At 47.7% G+C, this 18,688-nt stretch overlaps 1 protein-coding gene across 2 annotated transcripts in view; it reads left to right on the top strand.

The window, feature by feature from the left end:
* The first annotated feature begins 18,110 nt into the window (after positions 1-18,110).
* Positions 18,111-18,688, top strand: part of ABHD5 (abhydrolase domain containing 5, lysophosphatidic acid acyltransferase) — a 29,224-nt gene continuing 28,646 nt past the window's right edge. For both annotated transcript variants that reach the window (XM_028518386.2, XM_036030454.1), the window contains exon 1: positions 18,111-18,262. In XM_028518386.2, coding sequence (XP_028374187.2) covers positions 18,231-18,262 — 32 coding nt within the window. In that variant the 5' untranslated portion in view covers positions 18,111-18,230. The remainder of the gene's footprint in view (positions 18,263-18,688) is intronic.

Below are 18,688 nucleotides of genomic sequence, written 5' to 3'. Positions count from 1 at the left end.
CTCTCTCTCTCTCTCTCTCTCTCTCCCTCCCTTCCCTCTCTAAAAATAAATAAATAAAATCTTAAAAAAAAAAATCCTACCTTATCAAGGATCACATTAAATGTGAATGGAATGAACATCCCAATCAAAAGGCACAAACAGGCAGAATACTTGCCAAAAACCTGATTCAGGTAGATGGAAAGACACAAACAGGTGGAAATGAAAAGAATGGGAAAAATACACACCATGTCGACAACACCCCAGAGAAAGCTGGAGTGGTTATACTGACATCAGACAAACTAGATTTAAGCCCAAAATTGCTGCTAGTGTGAAAGAAGTATATTTTATGATGATAAAAGTTTCAATCCTTCAGGAAGACACAATATTTATGAACATATACATAGCTAACAACACTCCACAAGCTAGAAATACGAAGGATTTCCTTAACCCGATAAAGGACACACAAGAACCGTTCACAGCTAGTATCACACTTGATGATAAAACGCTGAATGATTTCACCCTTAAACCAGGAACAGGATCGAGTCCATTCTTGATACTTCCATCCAGCATTGCCTAAGAAGTTCTAACTAGAGCAGTTAGGCAAGAAAAAATAAATTTAAAAAGACCCATATTGGAATGAAGTAAACACATGTCTATTCACAGATGACATGATCTGATATATTGAAAACCATCAATAACCCACAATAAAACTATGGAATGAATACTAGACCAACGCTAGTCAGGAAGATACAAGGTTGCCGGGGACAAGATCAATATACAAAAGCCAACTGGACATCTATACTCTAGCAACGAGCAATCTAAAAGGAAAGAAAACATTTCATATACAACTTAATATAAAAATAAAATAGGAATTAATCTAAGAAAAGCTCAATGCTTGGACACTAAAAACTACAAAATATCCCTGGAAAAAAGTAAATAAGACCTAAATAAATAAAAATGTATCTCATTTGCACATTTTAGTGTCCAAATTGATCACAGGTTCAAATAATTCTTATAAAAATTCTAGTTGCCTTTTTCTGGGTTTTGGGTTTTTTTTTACGGTATTTGACAAGTGTAGCGCAGGGGCCCCAAACCGGGGAGCTGCTTCCGTGTTTGTGATGCTCTGGAAAAACCACCTGGGCACTAGCACCTGCGGACAGGCTGTTCCCGTTACCGGGGAGGGGCGGGCGGCACTGCACCCGTGGCGGCAGGTTGGTCGGAGGGAGAGACCTCGCCGCCTCCGGTCTGAGGCTCGTGATGAGGGGTCCCAGACAGAGGAGGCCTGTGTCCTATGCGTGACTCTAAACTGCATCACTCCAGTGTGTACGTGCAGAAGGAGAAGGTCAAGAAGCAGCCACAGGACAAGAAGCCGCTCCCAGAAGGAGATAAGGAGGGAGTTACAATCCAATCCCCAAACAATACACATTCCTTCTGGCCAGCCCTCAGTCGGCCCTCAGTCACGGCCGGGGCAGGGACCACGTCCATTGGGGCCATCCATCCCACAAGTGATCCTAAAATTCATGGGGGAATGCAATAAATCCTGAAGAGTCAAAACTATCTTGAAAAAGAACAAAGTTGGAGAACTTATAACTTTGGATTAAAAAACTTACTACAAAACTACAGTAATCAAGATAGCGTGGTATGGATTGATGAATGGAATAGGATTAAGAATATGTATATAAAAGAATAAGCCCTGGCTGGTGTAGCTCAGTGGATTGAGCTTGGGCTGCAAACCAAAGTGTAGCATGTTTGATTCCCAGTCAGGGTACATGCCTGGGTTGCAGGCCATGACCTCCCAGCAACTGCACATTGATGTTTCTCTCTCTCTCTTTCTCCCTCCCTTCCCTCTCTAAAAATAAATAAATAAAATCTTAAAAAAAGAATATATATACGTACATTATATATATTTTTACATTTATGGTCAGTTGACACTTGTCAAAGAAGCCAGTAAAGACAGAAGAATTTTTTTTTTCAAAAAATGGTGCTGGGTACATGTGAAAGAATGAAGTTGGACCTCTACCTCATACCGTATACAAGAATTAACTAAAAATGTGCACAGTACAAAGCCCTAGTGGAACAGCTAAAACTATGAAACTCTTAGGAGACATAGGACTTTATGACCTCGGATTACAAAATGGTTTCTTAGATATTGACCCCAGAAACATAAGCAACCAAAAGAAGAAAAGCAATTAAATTTTAAAATTTGTCCATAAAAATTTTTTAAATTTTGGCTACAAATGATAGCATCAATAAAGCTCTCACCCAGAATGGGGAAAGTATTTGCGAGTCCTACATCTGATAAGAGACTTATATCCAGAATTTATATAGAACTCCTGCAAGTCAATATAAAGAAAAAGATGAAAAATTCAATTTAAAAATAGACAAAGATTTTAAACAGACATTTCTTCACAAAAAGGTATATGAATAGCTAACAAGCACATGAAAAGATGCACAGCACCATTAGTAATGCTAATCAAAACCACGGGGAAACACCATTTCACACCCAGCAGGGCAGCAATAATCAGAAAGAAAGACAATGACAAGCATTTCCAAGAAGGTGGAGAAATCAGAACCTGCGTACAATGCTGGTGGGAATGCAAAATGCTGTGCCTGCTTCGGAAAACATTTTTGCTCTTCTTCAAAATGTTCCACATAGAGTTACCATATTACTTACTCATGAATTCTGCCCCTTGGTATATACCCAAGACAACCTAAAGCCCATGTCCACATGAAAATGCACATATGAATGTTGATAGCAGTGTTATTCACAATAGCCAAAAATAGAAAAAGCCCAAATGTCCACCAACTGTCAAATGGATAGATAATTATAGTATGTTCACACAATGGAATATTATTTGGCCATGAAAAAGGTATGAAGTATTGGCCTGGCGAGGTGACTCAATTGGATGGAGTGTTATCTGGTGTACCAAAAGGTTGCAAGTTGGATCCCCAGTCAGGGCACATACAGGAAGCAACCATTCGATGTTTCTCTCTCATTTCAATATTTCTCTCTTCTCTCCCATCCTCTCTCCTTAAAAATTGTGAAGTACACCCGCCTGAGGATAGAGAGTACTGGGGTTGCGAGGTGGGCAGATTTATAATTCACTGAGTATAATAGAATCTGGGTAGGAGGCAGGGAGGTGTTAGGAATGTCTTAGGTAGGTAGAAGAACATAAATGGTGCAAGATAAGAAAAATAACAGGTAGTTGAAAGGAAACTGCTTTGAAACTTGAAAATAACCATGGAGTTACTGAGCAAAATCATCAAGGATATCAAGTCTGGTGTGTTTTTTGGGGGTGATTAGGGAAAAAAAGCAATAGGAAATCAAACTTAAAAACAAGATGCAGTAATTTGAACTTATTTTGTAAGTCATAAAGAACCACAGAAAAAAATGCAACCAGAAATTACTTGAGGAAGGTAAGGAAACAACTTCAATAAAAAAGCAAAACTATAATCAAAATGTTTCTGATTAGAGCAGGTCTCAGGGAAAACTACACATGCCAGAAATAATTATCTTAAGCCAGCTGTGTTCTGTTTGTGTTAATTCAGCTCCTTGTATTTCCTCTCTGATAAAATGCATGCGTTAAGTTGGGTATCTTAACATTAATGTAATAAATGAGCAATTTACCATCTCCGAAAGAAGTCAACAGCCTCAAATGCACTTGTGCAAGTGCACTGCTAATAAGAAACACCTGTGTTAATTTCCTTTCACAAGGAGTACAATAGCACCCTCCGGGAGGCAGCACCTTTCGACAAAATGAATAATAAAGTGCTTATCACATCATTTATTTCTTCTTCCTCTGATGTACCAGCAAATATGAGTTCCTTTCCAATTAACATGCTGCTGCTGGTCCAAAATTGTTCGCCAATAAATGTCTTTTTGGAGGGCAGTAAAATTAGATGAAATAATAGATGTACGTCTGAGATGAAGGGTAAGATAAAAACACCATTCGTACCATCCAAAAATAAATGAATCTTCCCATTGTCGGAATGATTGGATGAAACTGACAAAAGTGTGGTAATAATTAAGGGTTCCTTCTCCAGTTCTGCTCTTCTCCAAGGAGCTCCAGGGGATTTCTGCTCATTCTGGTACGTATCTATTTATTCCCAGGACAGAGATGCCCGGAAGTCCGTGAATAGCACTGATCCGACAGGGCACACGGCTGAAGAAGGTGGGACGATAATGGCATAAACCGTGCGTTTCCCAAACTCTATCCACAAAGCAGGGGCTTCCATTTCCATGGGCCCACGCCGGACCCAAACGGGAGTGGTGCTGTGGGAGGATGCAGTAGATAATCATCAGTTTGGGGCCTCCTTGCATCCACTCCCCTTCCTGTTTGCCCTCCAGCTTCCTTTACCAGGAGTGCCTTTCAGTCACGGCACAAGGTCGCGTGGGACCGTCATGGAAGTTCTCCTCCCACTCCCTGCTCTGCCCAGCTAAAGGGAAGGCATTTGACCCAAGTCAAAGCAATGTACTCCCTTCTGGGAATATGGATCTTGGGCTGAGGACAGGAGAGACAGGAAACTAGTTTAACTCCATCTAACTGGCTGTACTTGCCCATATTCTTCTTGCCGTGAGACGGCTACAGAGGGTTCACCTTCCCAGGCTCCCAGCAGCCTGCATTCTGACCTCACGATCCAGCCTCCCATCCATTCTCTTGCACCTGGTGTCCTCCGGGTGCTTTTCTTCTTACTTGAGATGACCCCAGGCAGTTACCACATTGAAGCCAAGGAACCAGAACCAAACTAATACGCAGAGAGTGCCAGGGCCTCACAAATTCCACTTTGAAAGCAGCTTTTTGGGGGGGTGGGGAGGTATCATTCAAAGATTTCAACAGATCACATAGCCCTCAGTTCCTTCCTGTAAGATATTGAATCTGAGCCGTGTGATGCTTCTTCCTGGGGTTAGAAATACGTATCTGGCATTTGTGCTTTGAGTTTTCTTCCTTTCGCCTACTAGCCCCCTCTCACCCAGACAGAACCCACCGTGAGGGCATGCAGCTGTGTCTATTTGGTCAGTCCTTGGGAGAACATGAAATAACTATAGTATAAGTCACACTGGAAATATTAACTTCAAAAATCACCTCTCAGCCCTGGCTGGGTGGCTGAGTTAGTTGGAGCATTGTCCCGTACACCAAACGGTTGCAGGTTTGATCCCTGGTCAGGGCACATGCCTGGGTTGCGGGTTCCATCCCCAGTTGGGGCGCATACAGGATACAACCAATCAATGTATCTCTCTCTCTCTCTCTCTTACTCTCTGTGTCTCCCCTCCCTTCCTCTCACTGTAGAAATTAATAAACATGTCATCGGGTGATGATTAAAAAATGATAAAGAAAAATAATGTATAGCACATACAATCATGTACAGTACATAATACTTGGTCATGATAATAGATGACCATGTGATTGGTTTGTATATTTCCTCCACTTTTTGTCATTGTTTTAGAGGGTACTGTACTTACGTTACGTGGGCAGCAGCCTCATGCCTCACACACTATCCTAGATGGCATCATTTTCTTTCTTTTGTGCTTGATTTATCCTTGTGTTGCTCCGTTCACCGTTGTCCCGAGGCAGATGAAAGCCATTGCTAGTGTTGCCAGGACGAGGCCACATGAAATGATTGACCTGGACATGAAATGAAAACTGATTAAGAACTGCCATGTTGGAACATCAGTGATGGCTACTGCTGGCCACTCAGGCTGGTCCCATTCCACCACGGATACAATCTTGAAGGACGAGAACAATGTGGCAGAAACTGTTGAAGAATCTGCTTCACCGCGGACAATGAGCCTCACGAAAGCCAGAGGAGGGCCTGTGCCGGGCCTGGAGAAGCTCCGACGGCCTGGACTGAAGACCAGGCTCAGAGGCGGCCGCAGTGGAAGGTCTGTTTGTGATGCTGGAAGGATCGGCTGGACCGGCTGCAAGGCTGAACTCACCGCCCGCTCTGGGCGCTTAAACGGTCCAGGAGTTGTTGTAATTCACGACACCGTGTGAATGCAAGTGGTGAGTCTGCAAGTGCTAACGTGAAGGCAGCTGAGGGTTTTCTGGAAACTCCAGAGGTGCTGATTGTGGAGCAAAATTACTTGCCGGAGAAATATTCAGTGTGGACAAAACCTCCCTATCCTGGGAACGGATGCTGGAAAGGACTTTCATTCCTAAGGAGGACAGGTCGGCGCCAGGTGTCAGGGCTTCTGAGGACAGGATAAGAGCTTTGCCTGGGGTCAATGCTGCATGTTGCAGGTTGAAATCCTTTGTGATCTGGCGCAGTGAGAATCCCAGGGCCCTCAAGCAGATCAGTAAGCACACACGGCCGGTGTACTACAGGGGCCATAAGTCACGGATGACTCAGCTCCCCTTCCAAGATGCCTTCCTGAGTTGCTACACCATTGAGATGGGGTACTGTTTGGAGAATAACAGACCTTCCCAGATTTTGTGTATTATTGGTAACACTCCCGAACATCCTCATTTTATTGGCGATTTTCATCGCATTTTCAAAGAGGTGTTTTTCCCTCCTAGCACCGCCTTTCTGAATCCCGCCAATGGACCAAAGAGGCAAAGCAGCTTTTAAGGCCTGCCCCTGAGGAGAGCCTCTGCCCAGGCCAGTGCTGCTACTGAGGAAGACGCTGGTGCAGTTCCGGAAGGGCCGCAACAGCTATGGCTGCATCGAGAACCTTGCTTGGGCTTGGGGCGATGTAACCCAGGGGCGAATGAGTGGCATCTAGAAGATCAAAGGGATTTGTCCATGACTTCAAAGGGTTTGGCAAGAATGAGGCAGGATTTGGCAAAAATCAGCAGGGCCGTGGAAGAGAGGGCCGACAACTTGAATCTGGGTGTGGGCGGGGCTGACCTTGAGGAGCTCCTGGAGGTGCTTCTGAGGAATCGACTGATGAGGAGTTAGCTGGTGGGACCGGAGTAGAAACACACAGCTGAAGGAGAGGCGAGAGAAAAGCAAACGGCAGGAGAGGAAAAAGAAGAACCCCCAAGAAAGTACACAGGGAAGGGGTTCAGCAGGAGCTTTTGCAGACCTCACCAAGCTCCTTAAAACGTTTGAAAACACGCCTCCCCACCGAGAGGCTTTCACGCACGGAGAGGAGCGTGGGTGGTCATTCTCTGCTGATGAAATTAAGACACAAACCAAGCAAACCCCCAGGGGCGCGGTTCTGAGAAGTGGCGCCTCCAGAAGAAGAGTCTCAGGCGGGGCCTGCCAGTGGCGCCCCAGAAGGACCATGGTCCTCGGAGAGGACAGTTGTGCGTGACCACCCCGGAAGTCCCTCCAGCAGGACACGCCGTGGAACCGGAGGACCGACCGTGACACTGAGGTCCTGGCCCTGTGTCGGCCTGGGCTGACGTGTGTGTCCGTGTCCTAGTTTTTAACAAAAATGATTAAAAAGTAAAAAAAATGCTTATAAAATAAGGGTATAGAGAAGGAAAACAGTTTTGTACAGCTAAGCAACGTGTTTGTGTTTTAAGATAAGTGTTATTACAAGAACTAAAAGTTAAAAACATTTATAAATGTATAAAGTAAAAAAATTACAGTGAGCTGAGATTAATTCAATTATGGATGAAAAATATTTTTAAAATTAATTCAGTGTAGCCTACGTGTATAGTATTTACAAAGGCTACAACAGTGTACAGTAATGGGGAACTGATTACTAGATCGTATGTTACTTTTATATTTTCCAACTTGAGGATGTTTCATTATACAATTGTAAACTGGTGCTAGCATGTGCTTTTAGTGTTAGATATTTATTTCATTTATTTTTCTTTTTTTTAAGATTTTATTTATTTATTTTTAGAGAGGGAAGGGAGGGAGAAAGAGAAAGAGAGAGAGAGAGAGAGAAACATCAATGTGCGGTTGCTGGGGTCATGTCCTGCAACCCAGGCATGTACCCTGACTGGGAATCGAACCTGCAACACTTTGGTTCGCAGCCTGCGCTCAATCCATTGAGCTATGCCAGCCAGAGCTATTTCATTTATTTTTCAAAAATTTTATTTATTTACCTTTAGAGGGAAGGGGAAGGAGGGAGAAAGAGAGGGAGTGAAACATCGATGTGTGAGAGAAACATCCGTTGGTTGCCTCCCACACACCTCTGTCTAGGGACCTGGCCCGCAACCCGGGCATGTGCCCTGACTAGGAACTGAACCAGTGACCCTTAGGCTCGCAGGCCAGTGCTCAATCCACTGAGTCACACCAGCCAGGGCTGTTCCCAATCCATTTTTATTTTAATAACTCCCATGAAGCGAGAGCACGAAGAGATGATAAAAAATCACATTAATATAATTTGTTATTTACATGTTAAAAAAGCATTTTAATTTGAAACAACACTATATTTCTGTCACAGCTTCAGAGACTTTCATTCCACCCCTGATTTGTATGCTGTCTGGCGTGCAAATGTGGGTTTTGGAATTAAATCTGTATTTCAAGTGCTAAAGAATAATTCAAAAGGAAGTAGTTGATGTCTCGTGGTTTTCTTTCTCTCAGAAGACAAGTGTGCCACTTGCACAAAGGCGAAGTTGCAGCGGTGACTCAAAGAGCTGGAAGGGAAGGGACGAAGACCCACAGTTATGCGAAGACGGAACATTGCGTTCCAGATCCAGGGGAGCGGGTGACTTGTACACCTGGCAGCCGCCCTTCCGTAAACTGTAAAGCGGTTAAAAATGAACACGAGGCCTAAATTCTCTCTTGCTTTGGAATTCGATCAGTATTCCGTATGTTTTATTTGGAGTGATAAGTATTTTTTTTATTGGTTTTCAAGAAAATAAAGATAATTACAGTGATTTAGACAAGATACTCAAGAGGAAGAAAACAAAGAGAGGTTATACCTACAGGGGGCAGCAGAAGCAATGCCTGCTGGAGTGTGGTTGGGAGGGTCATGACATGGGTGTAATGATTTAGAGTTCCAATTCGAACACGTCACCTAAAATGGCATATGGTGTGCTTGAGCATGATATGGTTACGGTATAGAATTACATGCTTACGATTTTGTGATTGAAAAAGGGGCATTATTTGTGCCGGACCCTGTATGTATCTCTATCTATCACAATCAAAACATATTTTCAGTTTATTTTTAAATGAAATTCTATGGCCTAAATCTGAGATCACTCCTAATTTCCTAGTAGGTTGGGAGAGTCACGGTCAAGAGCCCAATTTTTAGCAGATTTTGGTGGTACTTTTACCCGTGTCTATGACCAGGCCCACGTGATTTCCGAGGTTCCAACCGGGGCGCACAACCACCCATTCGCTCTGGCCCTCGGAACAGAAGCCGGGCGAAAGGGGTGGGTCCAGCATTCCCGTAATTAAGCGGCCTATGTGTGTCAGTGCTACAGGTACCTGGCAGCCGAGGTCTCCGTTTTTCCAGTTTGCTGGTTACAGCGCTGCTCAGGTGGGCTGACGGGCGGTGGGGATGGGACGAGAGCGCCGGGCTGGTGAGGGTTATGCAGTGTATCTTTGGTGGGCGGCCCAGTGGCTGTTGCTCCTCACGGCGAAGCCCAACAAAACTAGTGCTGTCAGGTTCACAGACAGTCCCATTGCTACCTCCTTTCCACGGCCCTGCAACACATGCAAATCTGTCCCCACTGCTGGGAACACAACTCCGGGAACGTGCCTCAGTATACAGAGCAAGAGCAGAGCGGGCTCTCCGGATCCCTGTGACGATCCAGTGTGGAGTCACTGTCAGCCACAACAGTTGTGTCAAGTGCTGTGTCAAGACTGAGGCAGTGGGGTGTCACGTGAATGCCCTTGGGAGGGGCCCCGAAGGCCCAACACCACGGGTCTGGACACTCGGACAAGGACTCCCCCCGGCCACGCAGGAGTGGGGCCTCTCCGCTCACCGTGGGTTGGAAGAACTCACAGTTCTGAGCGCTCCTCGCTGAGCTGGGCTGTACCGCGGGGTCACCCTCTGAGCCCCGCCCAGCTTCCACTCCACCGGATGTGTGCCACCTCTGTGGCCACCTGGCCTGAGACCTTCTGCCGGCACTGCCGGTGACCGAGACTTCACGCCAGACGTTTGCTGTTCGCTTCTGCAGTGTAACCTACCCCTCTCTGAGTGTAACTTGTGTGTGACTCTACTGGTTTACTGGGGAGGTGTCTCCTAACAAACCTGGCCTTGTGGGAAGACACAACCATGGATGAGTGACTGCTTGGGGGGGACGCTCCCTTGCTCACGACACTGCGCAGTGGGGGTTTGCAGTGGGACAGACCTTTACCCACCTACGGCCACCTCATGGGCAGCCGGCATAGTGCTAGGGCACGAAAACAACAGACACGTCCTCTTCGTCCTTGCTCCCCTCTCTCTGCACAATTCCTGGTAAGCTACAGAACCCCTCTATCCCCTGTTTCCCTGTGTATATGATGGAAATAGTACTGGCTGGGAAGAGCCATGGGAAGATCGATCGGTTTCACCAAGTAGCAGCCTTAACATTTTGCAGGTATTAAACTTGAGCTGTAACTCAGTCAGTGAAAAGGGCTGACTTGGTCCCCACCGTAGAGAGATTACAATATAGTTCCAAGTACTTTGGGATGTATAAAAGGGGCAGAGGACACATCTCTACTCTCAAGGAATTATTATTACACTTCAAGTGGGAGAGAACTGGCGACCCAGTGAAAGCTGGGGCACACCCACGAAACCATAACCCGCTGCCGCTGCTGCCGCCAAGGAAGCCAACGCTCCCCCGATGGTCCAAGGCCAGATGCAGAGGCCGTGACCTGGGAGACCGCCCGTCTGGGCTCAAGGAAGGAGGAGCACGACACCTGGGAGATGAGCTCACGGCCGGCAGTGTAATTGTTTCGGTGAATCATTGTTGCCACTCTCATGCTACTGTGTAATTTTTGTTTGAGAGTTTTTATTGACTGAGAAAAATAAACTTTCGTGACAAAGAAGTGACAGGCTCGATCTAGTGTAACTGCATGTTATTTATCACTAAAATTATCACTTGTTTCCATACAATTCTCCCCCAGCGGAAGAAGTACATGTGTACATAAATGACGGTCTAAAGCAAACGAATGAGTTGTTAATACAAAAGTAGCAAATAGCAATGTAGATGCTATAAATGCTACTGAACCCCAGAGACAGTTAATAAGTCTTTTTTTCCCCACCTGCAGCTGAAAAAAATCATATTACATCAGAGACTACACTAAGAAGAGGGGAGGGTAGCTAAGTTATACCTTCAAATGTCAAAGAAGAAAAGCCCTAAATTTAGCTAGTAAGTGTGTATACATTCATCAGCACAGCGAAAAGTCTTCCTGAGCTGACTGGCAGCATCGGTCCAAATAAAAGAAAAATCCAGAGCAGGCCACACTCTCCACCTGAAGTTACTGAGGCTCAATATTGTCGTGGAGCTAAAAGTCACCTCTTCTGTCGCCTGCCTGCCTGAGCTCACCCTCTCCAGTACTTTCTACTCGAGTGTCCCTTCTCCCAGAAAAGTTGCCTAATGCTCTGGATTATGCTCGTGTGGGTGTTTACTCTGTGCAAAGCATTAGGCTTTGTGCTGTATACCTCAACTTAAAAGAAAACAAGCCTTATTGGAGACCCCTTTCATGAGTCATTGTCATACCTGCTTGACCTACTAACCAGTCTCTATCTTTCAAAGGCTTCAATGCCCTTATTTATTCCTGGGTACTTTTACAAAAGTTGCTATACCTTTGCCATCCGTTTCTCTGCGTTTTCAGTTTACTTGCTTCATTCCCTCTTCCCTGTGAAACTTCCATTCCTCCGCCTGCCATCTCCTTGGTTGCTCTCCCCCACTGGAGAAGGGTAGACAATGGTGTGTTGCTAAACCAGCTCTTAAAAATAAAAATAGGAAGCCCCGATTTGAAGTCATCGCCAGTTTCTGGGGTAGAAATACTACCAATTTCAAAGTTCCAAGGTTTAACATCTAGCGCACGCAGTTCTTGAATATTTAACAACAGACTCCCCTGAACTGACAAGAGCCAGTTCCAGCCACATTCGTGAGCAGCAAGCGCATGGCTAGCTTTGCACTTGACTTACAACAGCATTTTCATTAACTGCTCGTTCACTCACACCACCACGGAGTTCTTCCAGCCGCAGGTATCAACACTCATAACAGATTCCAGTGTGGAATTGAGGATGGGTAAAAACTGCGCCCTCGGCGCATCCCTGCAGAGCTAACGCTCAATAAGCCAATTTGCCGAATTACTCAGAACCAAGTATTTATTGCATCACAAACGGATATTTCCCATTTGTCAGAAACTGTAATACAGCCAAGACACCAATTGCTGTTTGTTTTCACCGCGAGTGCAGACTAAACAGAATGGATATTCAATAAACTGTGCTAAACCGAAGGATGCATTTCCCAAATGGTGAGGCAACATTAATGTCAGCGGGGATTATGGGTGTGAATGGTGTCTGCTACTGTGTAAACCTGCCCCTGCTACAAATGTTCTGAGCCCTAAATAATGGCTACATCGATGGGTTTGCAAAGTTCCAACGCAGAAAGGCAACTACACAACGGCAACAGTCTGGAGGGCAACACTCTTCCTGATTTATGAGGATCCTATTATTTCCGCATGGACTGATCAGAGGAAAAAAAAAACAGAAGAAAAAGAAAAGTTACAAAAGCTGAATGAAATATGGTAGGAAAAGTCTACTGAAAATAAAAATTCAGGACTCTCAATTTTTTAAAGATTTTATTTATTTATTTTTAGAGAGGGAAGGGAGGGAGAAAGAGAGAGAGAGAAACATCAATGTGCGGTTGCTGGGGGCCGTGGCCTGCAACCCAGGCATGTGCCCTGACTGGGAATCGAACCTGCGATACTTTGGTTCGCAGCCCGTGCTCAATCCACTGAGCTGTGCCAGCCAGGGCAGGATTTTCAATTTTAACTAAATGAAATGAAAGGTGGAGAAAGGGGACACTTAAAATTCACTCCTTAAATTATGACTTCAAATCTCTGGGGCCAGGAGACATGGCCAGAACCTGAATGCTAGCCCCCGTGGCCCCTGCCTTTCCCTTCTCTTTCCTGTCTCCACCTCCACTGGCATTCGACCTTGAAACTGAACTGTTGTGTCCGTGATTTTCTTCTCCAAGTCTGGCTTTCCTAAGGAGTCATGAAAAGCACTAGGAGGACATCAGAATGGGAGGTGGTACAAGCTTGGGGATAACAGTGATGTTATTGACTACCAGATTTTGGATCATGTGTTGATGGGGAAGATTTGATCCTGCTCTACTTTTGGATGGTCACTCACACACCTGCCTCCCTAGTGCTAGGACCACCACAAACCATGGTGACAGAAGAGGAGACAGCATTGTGCCATGCACACTCTCTCCCACTGTGCCCTCTCCCCTCTGCACGCTGTGCTCACCCTGCCACATGCATCTGCCCTTTCCCTCCATTCCGGCTCACCCCACTCTTTTGCAGCCGTGGGCCATGAGAGCCCCTCTCTCCTGAAAGTGCTCCTGTTGTGATGCGCTCCTGTCACCCTAGTATAAAACTCAAGTCACAACCTTGTCACCATTCCCCATACCTCCGCCAGGAGTCATGCTTATCATCAAATAAAAATGAAAACGGAAAGCCCTGGCTGGCATAGCTCAGTGGGTTGAGCGCGGGCTGTGAACCAAAGCATCACAGGTTCGATTCCCAGTCAGGGCACATGTCTGGGTTTCAGGCCATAACCCCCAGCAACCGCACATGGATGTTTCTCTCTCTCTCTCTCTCTCTCTCTCTCTCTCTCTCTCGTTCTCTCTCTCTCTCTCTCTCTTTCTCCCTCCCTTCCCTCTCTAAATAAATAAATAAAATCTTGAAAAAAGAGAAAATGAAAACAGGTGTCCCAGCTTGGAATGCGCCAGAAGTGGTCTCCAAAACCAGAGTTTAATGCCCTCGGGCCCCCGCCTGCGGGGAGGAGGGAAAACCGGAGTTTAATGCCCTCGGGCCCCCGCCTGCGGGGAGAAGGGAGAAAGTGGCAGAAGGAAGAGCTGAGCTGCGATGCAGGCTGGGCAGCCGGCAGCCGCAGCCACAGAGAGCGGTGGGGCAGAGTAGGCGGATCAGGATGGTTCCAGCTCAGGTGGGAACAGTTGATCCTTTACACTCCTGCCTGCATCCGTGATCAGACAGGAGCCTGCCTCACAGGGGCAGGGCCTTGGTGAGGGAGCCCTGTGCAGCTGCCGTGTGCCCCGGAGGGACGAAAGGCTGCAAGCTGCTCCACAGACACTGTCACAGCAGCTGGGCTGCATCTCCACACCCACCACCTCAAATCTCCGTACCCTGAAAAATGTCTGTCACCGTTCGCATATTGCACATTCCTTACCAGAGCACAAGAGGCTAACCAGTCATACGTCAACAACTGTCTGTGATTTCAACAAAGGGTGCTGGGGCAATTGGATATTCACAGGCAAGAAACAAACAAACAAACACCCTCCAGTCAAACCTCTCACTTCATACACATATTAACTCAAAATGGGTCATGGTTCTAGCTGGTGTGGCCTGGTTGGCTGGAGTGCTGTCCCATGCACCAAAAGGTCACGGGTTTGATTCCCGGTCAGGGCACTTACCTATGGAGGCTGATTGTTGGTTGCCAGAGGTTAAGGACGGGGGTGTTGTATGTGAAAGAGAGAAGTAGGTGTGAGTCCCCTAAGTTAAAGTGCTGGGCCAGAGGGTATATTAATTTTACGTATTTAGTAGGTAACTACCAAACTGTTTTCCGAATGGCTGTATCAGCTGGGAGTCCCAGTGGCTAGCTGGAAGCAGTCCCCAAGGATCCAGGTTCTTGCTGGTATTTAGTACCATGAAGCTTTCTCATTTACGTCATCACGGTTTGAATTTCTGTGCCCTCAATCACAGAGGAATGTCAGCATTTTGTGTCTCTTTATGGATTGAAATTGTTCTGCCCTGAGAAGAATTTTTAAAACCTACTTACTATTTTTTAATTCAATTTTTTCTGTATCTATTAAAGATCATAGTAAAACTTGGTCTGTTTAGTATTTTTTAAAAGATTTTATTTGTAGCCCTGGCTGGCACACCTCAGTGGATTGAGTGCGGGCTGCAAACCAAAGCATCGTAGGTTCGATTCCCAGTCAGGGCACATGCCTGGGTTGCAGGCCACGACCCCCAGCAACTGCACATGATGTTTCTCTCTCTCTCTTTCTCTCTCCCTTCCCTCTCTAAAAATAAATAAAATAAAAAATTTTTTTTAAATCTTCTAAAAAAGATTTTGTTTATTTTAGACAGAGGGTAATGGAGGGAGAGAAGGAAATTAACATCATTGTGTGGTTGCCTCTCACGCACCCCCTACTAGGGACCTGGCCCACAACCCAGGCATGTGCCCCAACTGGGAACCGAACCAGCCACCCTTTGGTTCCCAGGGCAGCGCTCAATCCACTGAGCCACACCAGCCAGGGCTTATATCTTTACATTGAGATTTTTTTTGTCTTTTTTTTTTTTCAGAGATGTTTTAAATTTTGATGTGGTTAAATTAATCTCTCTTCCTTCAAGGCCTGGCCTATGTTTCTTGCTGAAGAAGGCCTTTTGTCTGGTTCTGAGAGTTCAATCCACGCTCATTGGCCGGTCAGTCTCTCGTCTCTGCGGCAGGTGGACACTGCCTAGCCAAGGGCAGCTCCAGCACAGAGTTCTAGAATCGAGGGACAGGCTGCGTGCCCACCCCAGGGGAGCTAGCTCTAAACCCCCCAGGCTTCACTCCAGAGTAATCCCCTGGTCAACCCCCCCTCCCCCCGCAACCTCACACACACCTTGAAAACAACCTAAGCACTATCGAATACGGAAAGAATATTGGGGATCATCTAGTCTTAAACTCTCGTTTTCATCAATGAGAGGTGCAAGATGTAGGCCTTGCTGTTCAACATGGCAGCCATAAGCTACACGTGTGTCTTTAAATTTAAGTTCATATTAAAAATTGGGTCACAACTAGCCCAACTTTAAACTACATTTGGAACATCTCCATCACTGTAGAAGGAGCTGCAGTGGATACGGCTGCTCTGGAGCATCCCTGCTTAATGGGCAGCCTGCTCGCTGGCAGCAGGACAGGCATCCCCGGGAGCTGGTCAGAAACAGACAACCTCAGCTCAGAGAATCAGGCCCCACCTGAGATCTACAGAGTCCGAATCTGCAGTTGAACCAGATCCCCAGGTTAGAGTCTGGGAAGCCCTAATCATGTGATTTCCCTACCTAGGTCACACAGTTCATTGGTGCCCATCCAGGCCCTGCCCTTGACCCAGCTACCCTTTTCTCTTACCTTCCCATGTCCTTCTTATCTCCCCGCCACACTTGCTTTCTCACTGGAATTACAGCACTATTAAGCATTCACAGGGCAGCTGGCCATTGAAGCCCTCGGAAAATCCCCCATGCCTTTGCTGTCATTCTGCTTTGCAAGTGTTTGCTCGGCAGGCTTGTGATAAAGGCCCAGACTCTTGTGATAAAGGTTCAGCATTTCCCCTGGAGAATCTGGGTGGAGAGTTTGCGGTGCGGGGGTGGGGGGAGGGGACTAGAAATTAAAGCCAATCTTGAAACCGTCGGGGCACGATTCATCAACCTATGGCACACTTGGTCTTGGTGACCTAAGGACAGCATTCAGGCCTTGGGACTCCCTCCATAGCCCTGGGGTGGAGTAGGCAAGGCAGATGACAGACTTGCCTTGGCAGGTGCCACCTCTGACTATCTGATTGGAGAGAGCAAAGTAGGCTCTCTGTGACCTCCCAACGTAAGTCCCACTCAGTCAAGGTAATTGGTCAGTAGGTCACCAAAAGGGTTAGGGCACCGACAGCTCTCCGCTCTCACTGTGCAGCAGCCACAGGTGTCTATGAGAGGACGCGCCGGGTCCACAGAGACCTCTGAGAGCACACGTATGCCGGCCCTTTTCTTCAGGTGCTGGGAGAATTGCCGCCACATGTTTGGGTTTTGTCACTGAGCTCAGTACCAGGGGGCTGGGACTGTCCTCCAGGCAGCAGAGTCCCCAACAGACCAGCCTGGCCAACAGAGAAGGAGGAGCTCCTCATCTAGATACAGCCTGCGAGGTGGAGATCATGGAGCGTCAGGTTATGCAGATATACAAGTCTCTGGCGATACCATGGATCCCCGGAAAAGTGTTTTTGCATGTCCCAGTCTTCCCTAAGATATTTATAAACTGGGTCAAATGCCATAAAATATTGATTGTTATCACTGTGCTCAAGGGGTTATGAGTATTTTTTTCTTTAAAACACAGAAAACACCGTGTCCTCAAGGAACTTTCAGTGTAGTTGGGAGGATATTTACTAACATCCATTAAAAAGCCATGAGAAGCATACGAAGATGAGAATCTGGGGGCAACAGAAATAGTTTGAATTGCAGGGACTCAGAAGAGAGAGCGGGGGGAGTGAGGAAGGAGACTTAGGGAAGGAGAGCAACGAACTACTTTAAAAATAAAGGGTGATGCATTAGCGCAGGCTCCGAAAAGGCACGAGCTCTTATTTCAGGGCTTAGTTTCTCAGCACCTAGAACGGAGTGGGCAGGGAGTGGGCACCAGCAGGCACACAGTACATAAGACAGATGAATGGTAGGGGGTGGTATCACTACAAAAGGCGGTATCTGATGGCTGGAAGACTCGAAAACCAGCCAGGAAACGCTGATATTTACATTAATGATTCCCCCTCCAGCACTGTAAGTGCCCAGGCGCTCTTTCCAGCCCTCCGGTGTACACAGAAGGCGGGGCAGATGGGAGGGGCTGGTTTTGACTGCTCCTGTAGCTCCAGCGTCTCGCGCAGTGGATGTCCATGGACTGATATCGTTTCTCCCTCTCCCCTTCTCCACCCGCCTGCCGGGAAGGGACTGCGGAAAAGCCACCTATCACCTCCAGCATTTCCATTCGCCGTTAAGTATCCATAGGATACTATCCCGGCTCGTTCAGGGCAAGGTGGCGCACCCCAGCCCCAGGACACCAGGGGGCCGCCTGGTACCCAATACCTGACAGTGGCAGCGGATGATGCATCAATACAGTCACTGAAGTGAGTCACTACATAAATCTGCCGCCTGGGTCTCACCAGGCCTTCCAGGCTGACTGCCGGGTCCAGCGCCCACACTAGAGGCGTAGGGAGGGATGACGCATGCGTGGCAGGTGTTCAGCCGGAGGGAAGGGTAGGGAGGGCAGGGGTCGGGCACGCGCCTGCGCGCGGCCGCGCCGCCGGGTAGTGCGAGTAGGCGGCGCATGCGTGGGCTGTGGCGGCCTTAAGGGCGGCGGCGGCCCCAGCGGCCCAGTCGGCGGGTCAGCCGGCTAGCAGGCACTCCCCGGCGCTTGCGCGGCGGCTGCAGCAATGGCGGCGGAGGACGAGGACATATGCGAAAGGTGAGTGCTGCCGGGGGTAGTGGGACTCGGACGCGCCCCTTCCACGCGCGCCCGGGCCGAGGTCGGGCGGGCAGCGCTGAGGACTTGCCTGGCCGCTCCCCGGCGTTGCCCGGGGGAGGAGCCCGGCCCGCTGTGCCCGGGCGGACGCCAGTCGGCGTCCGGGCGCAGGTGAGCGAGTCAGACCCCAGCCGCGCCGGGACGCCGCTGGATCCCAGCGTGGAGGGGCCGCCGCGATGTGTGAGCGTCTCCGCGGGGTGGCGCCGAGGGTGGCGCGACTCTCGGACGCGGCCTCGCTTTGGGGGGCACTGGCGGCCTCGGACCCCAGCCCTGCCCCAGCGCGGCTGGCGGGCGGTGACCGGCCGCGCCTTGCACCCGACGCGAGTCACTGGGAGCGGCCGAGTCCCTTCGGCCGCTTCCGAGCGCGGC

The sequence above is a fragment of the Phyllostomus discolor genome, chromosome 7, assembly GCF_004126475.2.
Source record: "Phyllostomus discolor isolate MPI-MPIP mPhyDis1 chromosome 7, mPhyDis1.pri.v3, whole genome shotgun sequence".
NCBI classification, from domain to species: domain Eukaryota; kingdom Metazoa; phylum Chordata; class Mammalia; order Chiroptera; family Phyllostomidae; genus Phyllostomus; species Phyllostomus discolor.
Note: the sequence above shows the minus strand (reverse complement) of the source record. Positions and strands in the feature narration are given on the sequence as shown.